The 13,231-nt window shown below is 40.9% G+C and overlaps 1 protein-coding gene across 7 annotated transcripts in view; it reads right to left on the bottom strand.

Annotated features, from left to right (window-relative positions):
• Positions 1-13,231, bottom strand: part of magi1b (membrane associated guanylate kinase, WW and PDZ domain containing 1b) — a 153,131-nt gene that overhangs the window by 35,405 nt on the left and 104,495 nt on the right. For 6 of the 7 annotated variants that reach the window (XM_078247927.1, XM_078247928.1, XM_078247921.1 and 3 more), the window contains exons 5-10: positions 11,228-11,441; positions 10,110-10,192; positions 9,020-9,055; positions 4,948-5,005; positions 3,810-3,943; positions 2,031-2,147 (exon numbers count right to left, since the gene is read on the bottom strand). In XM_078247927.1, the coding sequence (XP_078104053.1) occupies positions 2,031-2,147; positions 3,810-3,943; positions 4,948-5,005; positions 9,020-9,055; positions 10,110-10,192; positions 11,228-11,441 (642 nt within the window). The remainder of the gene's footprint in view (positions 1-2,030; positions 2,148-3,809; positions 3,944-4,947; positions 5,006-9,019; positions 9,056-10,109; positions 10,193-11,227; positions 11,442-13,231) is intronic. The other variant, XM_078247923.1, reaches the window with a different exon arrangement.

Below are 13,231 nucleotides of genomic sequence, written 5' to 3'. Positions count from 1 at the left end.
GATTGGATTGGACTTTAGATTTTAAAGGGTCACGATTGTAATCAATTTCAACAGGGATGTCAATGCCACAATAATAGCCACTAGATAGCAGAAGGGTACTTTGCAATGAGCTTGAAGCTCTCCACTCCCTCTGTCTTCTCCCCTTGAATGTAGAGGGCAAAGTGCTCGGTGTGCTTGGATCTTCTGAAATCCACAATTACCTCCTTAGTTTTTGTTGTGGTTAAGTCCAGGTTATTGTGGGAGCGCAATTGAATCCACCATTAGTTTAATGACGTGTACCTGAAGTCACCATGGAGTCTCACATGCTTTACCTTCGCTGTTTGTTGACATACAGTAACTCACTCACGGGTAAGACAACATGTTACCACACCGGTGACTTCAGGGAAGCAGGAGGATTTTCTGTTGTTTCTATGTCATCTCTGACTTCAGCAGTAGCCATGGTGTCTAGAAAAGTTAAGCTGCAAGCTATTGGTAAGCTAGCGTTACCCTGTGTCTTTAGCTGCATGCTACCAGCCGGTAAGCTACACTGTGTCTGTTGTTTTTTCTTTCTTCGGATGTGCGTAAGTAGACAGGGGTGAAGAGAGAAAAAATATTGCCGATCCTGCTTCTGATTTCAATAGTGAAAAGTGAGTATTTTGTCATTCTTAACGCATGAAGGTTACATGATAAAAGCATTTGTATGAGAGAGGGTTCTGCCTCGGTGAACGGCTCTTGCCAACAAGATATCTCTGTCATTCAACACCGGTTGTGAGGGTTTAATTAACACAGAGATATGGAACACATTTCACAGTAGTCATGAGAACAATCTAAACCCAATTAATCATCCTTGTTCTTCTTGCTTTCTCTACCTCATTATCTGGCATTAAGGATACAATGAAGAAAGATATGAGATGGAATCAATCTAAAATTAAAAACTTGAGTGAGGAATTCATCCACCGTCTTCACTGTCGAGAATGTGAGGAAAGGGCAACAGCAGTTGAATACAAGGACTAGCTGAGCTCTAACGGATTATTGATACACATAAATTAAGCCACATTCAATGAAAAATGCATTACCCATGAAGTCAGTTAGTGTCCTTGTGTTGGTGTTTTTTGCAGCATGTGTGTCTGTGTGTGCAGTGTCTTTGAATATAATTGTTTTTAGAACAGGAGAGATGTAAAAAAGAAACTGAACATAGATGGTGGCTTTATCCACGAGGGATCCAGAGATGTAAGAACAGACCAGGAAGCAAGAGAAATATGAAGGAGGGGGATAAAGAGATTTCAAATGACGCCTTTCTCTGAAAGAATATCAAGGTCGAGGACAGTACAAAGTAGCGAGAGACAGATAGTAAGATAGATGGACAAAACCCGCAATTGAACCAAAGCAGAGAACGGCAGGAACACAAAAGCCAGTGAGACGGCGAATGTGAGCTATAACATAATGAGACTGATGAGGGAAAAGGAAAATACGTCCCACAGAGCAGCAAGGGAGAGTAAGAGGTAAAGACGGGGTGAGGCTGTTAATTCTCTGCCATGGCTGTGCCAATTAGAAAAGCTGCTAGTGGGAGGCTGGTATAAAAGGAGCTGGCAGGCAAGAGAAGGAAACACAGTAATGGCTAGACACTGTATCTGTAGGTGTGTGTATCGCTAAATGGTTCCATGAGAAGCAACATGTGGCCACAGTAAACACAGAGGGGGCACGTATATAAAATCAAACTGTACTTAGCAGAGTCATATTCGGTTTGTCGGTTATGAAAATACAAACACTGCCTTGAGCACTCTCTTGGAAAAATGTAGTCTATTGTACATACCAGATGAGTAGAATTGTATTTGACTTATTAAGAATTTATAACGAAATGTATACAGAGAGCAGCTTTATAGCGTCAATTCATAACTAGGCCTGGGAAAAATCAAACACGGCCTGAGGCACCGGCTCAGGAAAACAAACTACACCGTAAGTCATAATAAGTCTGGGTAACACAGCCTAGAAACAGAAAGGTAATGACTAATCCGGTTTCACGCTTTAGTTCTATAGAGATGTGAACTTACGTTTTTGCCCCATCGCGTTGGGCACTGGAGGTCCTGTCTGAGGGTCCCTGTAGGTCTCCTGGTTGGCAGCGTAGCTGGCCAGTGGGGCCCCTGCTAACACAGAGTCCTCGATCCATTCTGCAACAGCAAGAGGCACATTTTCTCTAGATGGGGTCTAGCCAGTTGCATAGTGGCCCTACTGTTTGTGTTTGGGGAAAAAAGCATTTTTCTTTCTATGACACTAGAGGAACGGATACATTTCCTGGTATGATGTCTTCCTGATATCTAGTCACAAAACCTTCCCACAGAGCACTATGTGAATGGAAGTGGTTAAAAAAAACTCTCGACTACCAAGATATCATGTTAAACCTACACTAGAGCTTCAGATTACATATAACCTCAGGTTAAATAAGTCGCACAAACTTCATGAAGCTTTTAACACTGTTTCTCATCTCCCTATTGAATAAAAATTGAGGTGTGTAAAAATAGAGCGACCCATTTCCTTACAATGGCTACTGCTTTGATTAATCACCTTGTTACGGCATCACAGCACTGATCAGACTACAACCCTTCATTAATATTCCTAACAGTGAGATAGAATCAATGCAGAAGTGGAAAAAAAATGGGTGAAAATCCCGTTTGAAGGTACTGAGTTCTTTGGAAGAGAGATTGAGTTTTCAGACGGGGTGAATCGAATGATTTCTGCTGACTGAGTGGAAGGTGGCGCGCAACAGGAGAGTTCCCATGTGGGCCGGCCTGCATTTACAATTAATCTCTCTTGTAGGGCGTCCTGTAAATGCATACGATTTAAAGTGCTCATATTATGCTCATTTTCAGGTTCATAATAGTATTTAGAGGTTATATCAGAATAGGTTTACATGGTTTAAAAACCACCATATTTTTGTTGTACTGCACATTGCTGCAGCTCCTCTTTTCACCCTGTGTGTTGAGCTCTCTGTTTTAGCTACAGAGTGAGGTATCTCACTTCTGTTCCATCTTTGTTGGGAGTCGCACATGCGCAGTAGCTAGGTAAGGACTACTACCCAGTCAGAAGCAGAGTATGAGGGTGTGCCACGCTAGCAGCTAGGCGAGCATTATAACATGTGTTACAAAGTGACGCACGTTCGTCACGGAAGTAAAGGCTGGACTACAGTGGAGCTGTTTGGAGCAGTTGGTGAACAGCGTTTTCTGTTGGAGGTGGTAAGTCCCTTTGGGGTGGACTTTGGGCTTTTTCACTTTGTAAACCTTTAACGTGCACAAAAAGATATAGAACACAATAAGGGAAAAAGAAAAAGCCAAAAAGCATAATATGAGCACTTTAAGACAGGAATCAAGAGCAACCTAAGGTTACGTATTATTTGTGTGTTGGCAGCTGTGTGAGCTAAATCATCCCTGTTATTACTGGTAGCACTCAGTGCTTTCTTAAGAGACACAAAGCAGCAAAGAAACTCCCTTTAGCAGGCAGATCCTTTTCAGTTGAAGACAAACTTACCTGTCTTCACCCAAGAAAAAAAGCTTTCAAGTTATTACCACAAACAAGTGTCCGAAAGCAACACAGAAAACATAAATTAAATTGAAAAAGGCTGTGTGATACAGCCACAAATAATAGTTATGCCTTTATGGAAGGGCACTTAGCAAATCATAAGGCAGTAGCAGGCGACAAGTAATACTGTAGCAATAGTTGCTATAAAGACACAATCTCTCACACACACACATACAAAGGCATATGCAGACAACTCAATCGCACACATGAATATAAAGAAAGGAAATGACGCCCTTGGTAGGGGCTTGTGAACGAACCTCGGATGTAGCGCTCACCTTCAGGTGGCTGCTGGCTTTGGGGCTGAGGCTGCTGAGGCTGCTGCTGTTCCAGCTGCCTGCGCCTCTTAGCCTCCAACACTGGATTCTCATACTGGGTCTTCCTGTTGATATGACTTTGGGACAGTGGAAGGAGGAATGAGTGGATGGAGGTTGAGGAATAAGAAATGAAGGACAGGAGGAATGAATAATAGGAACAGAAAATAAGAATAGAAAACAGGATGTAGGACAAGAAGTAAATATCAGCAGGAAAGTGGAGCGCAGCAGGGAGGGAAAACAGACAGAGGAGAGGATAAGGCAATAAAAAAGAGAGATAGGGTCAAAGAGAGGGAGGGGACACATGGTGATAAGTTCTGATTAATACACAGTGGCACAATACACATGTATCCATCCATTCTCACACAGGAACCCCTCTCTGAAACATGCGTAACACAATCACGCCCACAAATCACATCAAATAAATCCCATTTTGATGACGACTTCATTCAGAAAAGCTACAAACATCTTTCAAATCACACCCCAACCCTGGGAGGTTTCCACTAACCTACCAGCACCGTGAAATTACACCTGAAAGCACACACACATTGTACAGCAAATGAAGGAACCGGTATAATGTATATTAGGATAACATAAATATTGCAGAGATAAAGAGGGTAAGAAATTGAAATGCCACAGCATTGAGCCCCCAGGTGCTGCTTTGAACAACATCAAAAACGCATGAAACACATTTGTATTAATGCTGAGGCCCAGGGGCTTGACACAAGATGAGATGCACAGATATACACGCTCTCTCTCTCTCGCGCACGCGCACACACACACACACACACACACGTTTTCCCAAATGAAAATGACAAACAAAATGGCCTACATTTTCAAAAACACAAAAGACCAAAATAGATGCAGCGAAATCTAGCTGTGACGTCTTAAAGCAGAACTGTACATACATTAGAGCAGCTCCTTCTTACAGTAAGGTCCACTGTTTCTTTTATTAGAATGAAAATGTATTAAAGCATTTCTATTCATGTTTTTTTCTTTCTCCATGTGCAGTGTGAGCATGAGCATTTGCATATGAGTTTTCTTGTGTGGTGTTGAATGCCTTTACATACTGTACATCACTTACTCAACATAGTAGACCCCATACACTGGATCGTCTATTTTCTCCCATCCTTGTGGAAGTTCTAAAAAAAAAAAAATAAAAAAAAAAAAAAGAGAGAGAGAGAGAAAAGTGAGCGAGACAGAGTAAACATGGAAAACTCAAGGCTGTGAAGTTGCAGGCAATGTACTGAGCCATTAGAGGCGAGGCCAGTAGAGACCTTTTGCCTCTTTATTGTGTCAGTCAGTCTCCAGGGCCAGAGAGACTCAACAGCTTCACAGCCCCATCCCCCCCCCCCTTCCTTGTCCCCTCACACTGCTGACATTTCCACACATCAGATAAGAACAGAGCAAGACCCCCTTGGGCGGGATAGATGAATGAATGGAGGAATGGAGATATGAAAGGAGGTGGGAGAAAGGAATGGTGATGGGGTCAGAGAGAGAATGAGAAGAAAAAAAAAGCAAGGAAGGCCATACAGGTAAAGGTAAAAAAGAGGGGGAACTTGAGGAGAGCGAGGAGTAGGCATAATCAAGGCTTTGAAACCATTGTACAAAAACACACACAAAAAATGCTTGATTTGAAAAGACTCGAGTCTGACAATGTGCAGGGAAAAGTGAGAAAATGATTGGATGTTTTTTCTTCTTACATAATGACATAACCTCATACCAATGAGAGTCCATAGATTATGAAAAACACACATTTCTAATTCATTTGATTCCTATATTAGTGAAAAGATACCTGCCCTTGGCTAAACACAATGATAGTGTGGCTGGGGTCTCTCTGTCTGCTAAAGTTTGTGTCTTTCATTTTTCACATGAGTCACCTTTCGTGGACTAAAAGACTGCAACTTGATTCGACTGAAAACCTGCTTCATTTGAGGAGATGACATTGAAAGTGGCTGCCTACTCACAGTGATGCTAGCACACATCTGCAGGCACTTTTACAGACAGTAAAAGTGAACTTCGTCGCAATCAACGCTAATTGGGAAAATATCTGACTATGACTGGGCCCACTTCAACAGCATGTAATTGCCCGAGGGTGCAATCTTGCTGTATTTCTACAGTGTTTGCCAGTGAAAGTGATGCTGTTAACGCCAACAGAGCCATCTGATTACTGCAGCATTGATTATTGGCTGGCCTCCACATAGATAATGTCAGAGCCTTCTAATTGGCTACAAACACATATTGTCCAATAATCATCTCCTGTGATCTATCAGTTTTACATATCATTACCCTCAGCCAATTAAGCCTCACACTGTATGCAAGTAGATGGTAATTACAATCATCCAACTTGGAGAGCCTCCCTCTGCTTTCTAAAGATGAGGGCCCTTGGTTGGAGTGGAGTCAAAGCAGATGCAAAAAGACAGATGGGAAAGTTTAAATTGTATGTACATGACACTACAGATTACAATTTGTCAGACCAGGTAGCCATGACTTGTCAGCTAAATGGATTTAGAGCAGCCACAGACAAAAATCTGCAATCTGAGTCGTCAATTTAAAGCGCCCATATTATGTTCATTTTCAGGTTCATAATTGTATTTTAAGGTTGTACCAGAATAGGTTTACATGGTTTAATTTTCAAAAAACACCACATTTTTGTTGTACTGCACAGCTCTCTCTCACTGCTGCAGATCCTCTTTTCACCTGGTCTCTGTTTTAGCTACAGAGTGAGACCTCTTTTCTTCTTCTGTACTATCTTTGATTGTAGATCATGTCAGCTAGCTAGCTCCATAGACAGTAAAAGAAAGGCTGTTTCTCCAACTTCGGTCAGTTACAAGGCAGGATTAGCTGGGAGACTTCTAAATGAGGGCGCACATGTAAGTAGTTCTTTTGTAGATTATGGTGAACTTCTGTGTGTTGTAGCAGTGCTTTGCTATTGAGAACGAGGTAGCATGCTAGCGTTAGCATTAGCGAAGGGCATGCTAACGCTACGGAGCTAATGGCTGCGGTTAGCCAGCTCGTTTCGGCTTGTGACGTCACAAGCCGTGCAGATTTTGAACAGCTCACCCAGAGACTGAAGGCAGGACACATTCAGAAATTGTATCTCCCTCAAAACAGCATGGATGGATTTTTTTCAAAGTTGGTATGTGTGTGGAAGCACCAGAGACACAAAAGAACACCCCAAATCCCAGAAAAAGTGTTTGTTTTTTTCATAATATGGGCACTTTAAGTCTCGCAAGCAACTTGAGTTACTCTTAATTCCATATTCTTCTTTATTTCTTATTCAACACAAAAGCACATGCAGCTAAAAAGGAATGCAAGGTTACAGTGACAGTGTCGTTCTACAGGGTGAACCCACAAAGCAGGCATGGTGAATTATCATTCAGATTTTTGAACTGGAACATTAAATGGAATGTGGTCCTGCATCGCCTCACACAAAATTTTAATCACCCACTTGATTTCACACTGCACTAGTTCTGCTCCTGGAGGAGCACCTGTGTGTGATTGCATGTGTGTGTGTGTGTGTGTGTGTGTGTGTGTGTGTGTGTGAAAGTGGAGAAAGGACATAAACATCTTAACAATACATACATTTCAGTGATTGGAAACCCAAATGAGAAAGAGAGAGTGAGAAATGTCACTCATTAAGCTGTGTTTTTCACACTGTGTCCCTCTTCCCACATCCCACCTTCCAGAACATATTTTGAATTTAAGGGGGAGTCAAGCATGATGAATTACATGTTCAAGTATCTGCATCATTTTTTTTTTTTTTTTAATACTGTGCTGCAATTGATTTCTCTTGAGTAAGTATGTATCACAGTTGCACACTGTGTGCATCTGTGTGCGCTGTGCGTTCATAAAATGCTTGAGTCTGCTCCTCCTCAGAGAGCTGAAGTTAATTGCGTTCCTTTTCCCACCTCTATTGGATTTTGCTGATCAATATTTATTGAACATATTCATCCAGTCGAGGGCTGTCTTATGGAATTGTCTGATCTGATGGTTATAACATGAGGGCCGTTTAAGATGCTTAACGAAGGGAGCTGCTAACAAGACTGAAGATCTGTAGATGCCGGCTTCGCCTTTACTGTGCGTTGTTAACTTTTTTTTGCACGTGATGTTCTGTCTGTTCTGTAGTTACTGTTGTTGCTGTAAACAGCTGCCTGCTGCTGGAAATAAGAGATATGAAGAGGCTAAAAGCAGTGTGATAGTTCTCTGTGGGTGACCCTTTTCATATGACATTTAGTTATTAGACTCAATGTCAAATATTGATTAATGCAGCTTTAGCAGATGATTAAAAAACATATCTGGTTCCGAAACTTAAAATAGGGTTCCTGAATAAGTCCCTGACGCCGGGGCAAATGAAAACCTTTCAAATCCTTTAACAAAACTGAAACTTGTTACAAATCAAGCTCAAAGAAGAACTTTCATTCTTTCACTTGTCAATAAACATTCAGTTATTCCAAATTCTATAAAAAGACAAGAGGATAATATGAAATGTGTGTATGTATTCATCATTTTTTGCCCGTGTTTTAACATACTTTCAGGTCAAAACATGTTCATCATAAAGGGCTACTACAATCATTAATCAGATAGCTCCCCTAATGGAATGACATAATTCATTACCCGTGCATAACAGTGCAGGGAACAGTCTCCAGACACCATTTATCCTGCACAAGTGGCCGTGCTGCTGTGTCTGATAGGCTAGTTAGGGTGTTGATGGGCCTCAGGAAAAAAGGCATGATGCCGTCTGGCTCAGACAGACACCCATTAGGAAATCATCATTGTAACGATCTTCCTCGGAGCCGCCCTCGTCTCTTATGTATGACATGCTGGTATGAGTGTCTAGTTTGCTGGTGACAGTTGTGTTCAAGGCTGGCTTACTGATCACACACAGCGTGTGTTTGTTAAAAGTAAAAGCTACATACTGAGACTAGGCTTGGTTAAGGTCAAATCTCTGTCAGCGTGGCATAATGTGTCATTTATAGATGATTAGCGTCATTGTCGTAGTCAGTCATAGTTTACTCATTTTCTAAATTCAGCCGAAACCTTTTGAATTGTGATAATGAATCAGATGTGTGCCAACTCATGGTGACACTGGTGGTGGGATGGTGAATGTATTTGTGTGCCAGCAGAGTGGTGTAAAAGATGAAAGAAGATCCTACCGAGATCATTGTCCAGCTCCTCTGTGTGTACCCCTTCTACTCAGCAGGATGGACAGCACAGCAGCACAGGATCGTCGTTAAATGGAAAGAGAAGGGGGGCAGAGTGGGCGGAAAGGTGCACATCTGTGAGTCAGTCAACTACATCTGAGATTTATTCAAAGCCAGAGCCTTGGCCTAATGTGACAAAAATCTCAAGGAATGTTTTCCCCCAAATTACTGGATCTCTGGGTGTGGTTTGAGGCAGAAGAATTGGGGTTTCTTTTTAACCTAAATAATAAAAGAAAATCCCAGCTAATGACATGACAACTGTTATCACTAAGGTTGTCAGAATTTAAAATTTCAATACAAAAAATAGTCATATAGTCATTATTTAGTCATAGTAGTCATTAGATAGTCATTTCTTTTTCTTCCCTATTTATTAACAACCTACACACAGTGCTAGTACAGGAAAAGTCACTGAACACATACCAATGTGTCTGCAATAATGTTAACATTACTAACTATTACAAATCCTAAATGTTTTGAGATCTAATCATTTAAAAAAGTATCGAAAAGTAACAAAAAAGTATCGATACTTTTGACAACCTTGTACCTGGTGTGGAAGTCACAGATTCATTGGAAAATCTCTGGATTAATAATCATTTATTAATATCACCTTGCGAATTTGCCTGAAATGCGTTTGGTGGGAACACGCCATTAGTTATCACATTTCATTGTGTGAGTACGGTAGTAATGCATCTTCCAGAAGGAAATAAATGGAATGTATTTATGTGTCTGTGTTTGTATGCACCTATTTGAGGTTTACCATCTATGAGCAGGCACGACACCTCAGTTTAGGTCAGGGAGGGCCTTACTTTTTTTGAGGTACATGAATGATGCCGTTAATTCCATGAAATTGTGGGGCATCTTGCTCTGACAAACAGCTAAAAGAAGGAGCATAGCAGAGCAGTGCCACCAAGTGAATGCTCGCCATTGACAACACTGACACCTAAAGGCGGTTTGTGTTTAAAAGGAGTGTAACACATATGTAGAGGATTTGACATAAAACGCACATAATCTCTTAGGTAATCATGCTCAAAGATGAACGTACCATCGTCTTCACATTCTTCCAGGGGTTTCTGAGGCTTGTCCAGGCACCGAGGGTCTATCCAGGAGGTGGTCTTTGTATTGTGGCTAAACAGAAAATGCACACAAAATATTACCTTGAAGTGATTGAAATAATGGAAAAATCTGGTATGTAGCGAGAAGGATTTCTAAGAATTTGACAGGATTTAAAGATTGTAGTGCACATTTTTAGATGAAGATTTTGGTGGTTTATAATGAACTGAAGGGTGGTTATCTGTTAATTATATTAATGAAAGTCAATAGGACTGAAAATAAGTGCCTTCATAACAATTTTTTTCCACAAAATTACAGCCCAAGAACACACAAAGAACTCTAGTATAATTCTTTTCTAGGAACATTTACTTTAATAACAGACCGCAACTTTTGGATGGACAAAAGCTGCTGTCTGTAAAGCACAGAATTAGAGTCTTTTATAAATTACTAACCCTGGACTATCCTTTAAGAATCTTCATTAATGGACAACCGAATCTCACAGGGTCACAGTATGTATTACAGTACCTCATGATACTCAGTATTTTGAATGTGTTTGGATCTAGGTCTAATGAGTAACAGTAAAATGAGCAAAATGGCGCACCTAGAAAATGTAACCAGGTCGCCGTCTGCAGTTTACCCGTGATCAATTTCTTGACAAAGTTCTATCATGCAGATAGGTAATTTCCCATATTCTTATTCAAGTTTACCTATAAGCCTTAAAGTATAGTGGCTGCATGTGAGTAACTTCTTCTTTGTTTATGGGCCATTATGTTGTTTATAATGTAGGACTTTTTTTTTTTTATTCCACACTTTCTAAAGCTTTTAATTAGTGTCCACAACAACGTACCTGTATATTATATGAAGTAAAAACATGGATCTGCAACTACAACTGAATAGGTAAATGTATGAAAGCCTGAGAAGATTTGCCTTGTTTCTATACTTGATGTCTGATTACAAACTACATACTGTATGTACATACGCATGGATTTTCTTTTTAAATATCAGCGCTTGGGAACTTCCAGGACATTTAAGTGAAGCTTACGCAATGGCTACAGCAACATTCACCAAGAAGTGAACACTGTCGGAGTGTAAATGCCTTGAGTTACTTACTCTATAAAGTAGACCTCTCCGTTCTCGGTGTAGGCCATCTCCCAGTTGTCAGGCAGAGGTCCCAGCGGGTCCTCCGGGGGAGGATGGCTCAGGTGAGAGTGTGACTGCTGAGTGCTCTCCGTGGTGGCCGATGGTGAGGGGGTTCTCCCAATGTAGGGCGGGTCACTCTTGCGGGGGGCGAAGAGATGAATCTCGTCTAATTCACTAGAATCTCCTAGGAGATTTAAGGCAAACGTGACTTGGTGTTAAGAACATTTTTGGTTAAAAAGGATGCTGAAAACACTTTCAGGAACCAAAAAATTAGCAGTGAAAACAATTTGGGTGCCACTAGAGGAGCCTCAAAACCAAAGATGTCAACTACAAAAGGCTTTTGCTGAAATAATTGCTTTCACCTCATACCTCCCTGAGTTATTGATGAGGTTATTTCTAAGGAGCATGACGCCACTAGTATTTACAGCATGAAGAAAAAAGAAAATTCAAAAATGGAAAAGGGTGTCAAAATTTACAATTTCACTGTCATTGTGTTTCTAAGAGTCCACATCAATGAAAAATCTCTTTTACCTGTGCAGTCCAAATTCTTCCAAGATGAGAGTAGTTCAAGAGTTTTTAGGAAGCTTTATCTTTGCTTCTAGAAAGCTAGCTACACGACTGTGTCACACTTCTTACAGCTATAAAGACATTTACTGAGTGGGCAGTTCACACCTAAAACGGTGGCCTCTGAAGTGCTATCACCTAGTTTCCTGTTATCTCATTTTCACACTCACACTTGACTGGCGCCCACAGAGCTCACACAATCACAGACGGTAAATAAACAACTTTTGGTCCCACCTTCTAAAAACGGCATGCAAACAAACATGGCAGAAATGGCTTAAGGGCTGAGTCAACCTCCTTACAATGCCCACTGACCTACTAACACACAAGATGAGATATCAAAAAAGGAGAAAGTAATACTATTCAAAATCATCACCAACAGAGCACCTTAAAAAAAACAGCATTGACGTCAGCATCACGCATCCAAATTAATCAAATAAATTTCCCTCTAAGACACAAATGACCTACCAAGTACTAATGATATCATTAAGAATCATTTCAAAAATGGAGGCTGCTCAGTCATCCACCCTCTGCTGTTTGCAGCCAGATGGCACTATTTTACATTTTTAGGCGCATAGATACAGGCAGTTGTAGTCAAACCCAGAGACCACTTACTCACCAATCAAAGAAGCTCTTGTATTCTGCAGCCCCTCGCCACACCAAAGTGCTCTCTCTGCCGCTCTCTCTTCACCTCCTTTGTGCTCTTTCTCCTACTTCTTCATTTTCTGAGCTTATCCTCCTTCGCAAAATACAATCCTCCCTTGCTTCTCTGACTCTCTCTGTCCAATCCTTTTCAGACTTGCCCACTTTGGCCTTTCCCAGCCACTCCCTCTTTCTAGTTAATGTCCTGCTACATTGTCTCCACTTGCATCCCCACCCACTTTATCCATCAGAATTCAGTATCTGCTGATCTCCCCGGTGCAGAAAGGATCACATTCTAATGCTATAATCTTAAATAAAACACAACACAGCATGTTCTCAGGCTGCTGTTGAAGACAACTCTGCAAACTGCCTGTGTACTCACTGTTCAGGTTGTTTTAAGTGTCCACACCAGCAAATAATCACAATAATAATAATAATAATAATAATAATAATAATAATAACAACAACAACAACAACAACAACTTTATTTCTATAGCTACAGTAGCACCTGAATCATGGTGTAAGTTCTGCAAAACAAGGAGTTAATACACAACTACTGCTAGTAAAAGAAAATGACAATAAACCAACAATAAGCAGCATGCAGCCAGTCACATGACAGCTGCTGATTAGTTTCAGGCAAAATTGGTGAGAAGGTGGAAAAACCTAGACAGGTGAAGCTAGCTAGCCTGTTCACACTGTGTTGACCAATGCCAAATGTGGCACTTCATATTGGCCGTTGCCTCTGCAAAGATGCCAAATTTAAGTATAAAA

Source organism: Sander vitreus, chromosome 4 (genome assembly GCF_031162955.1).
Source record: "Sander vitreus isolate 19-12246 chromosome 4, sanVit1, whole genome shotgun sequence".
Taxonomy (NCBI): Eukaryota; Metazoa; Chordata; class Actinopteri; order Perciformes; family Percidae; genus Sander; species Sander vitreus.
Note: the sequence above shows the minus strand (reverse complement) of the source record. Positions and strands in the feature narration are given on the sequence as shown.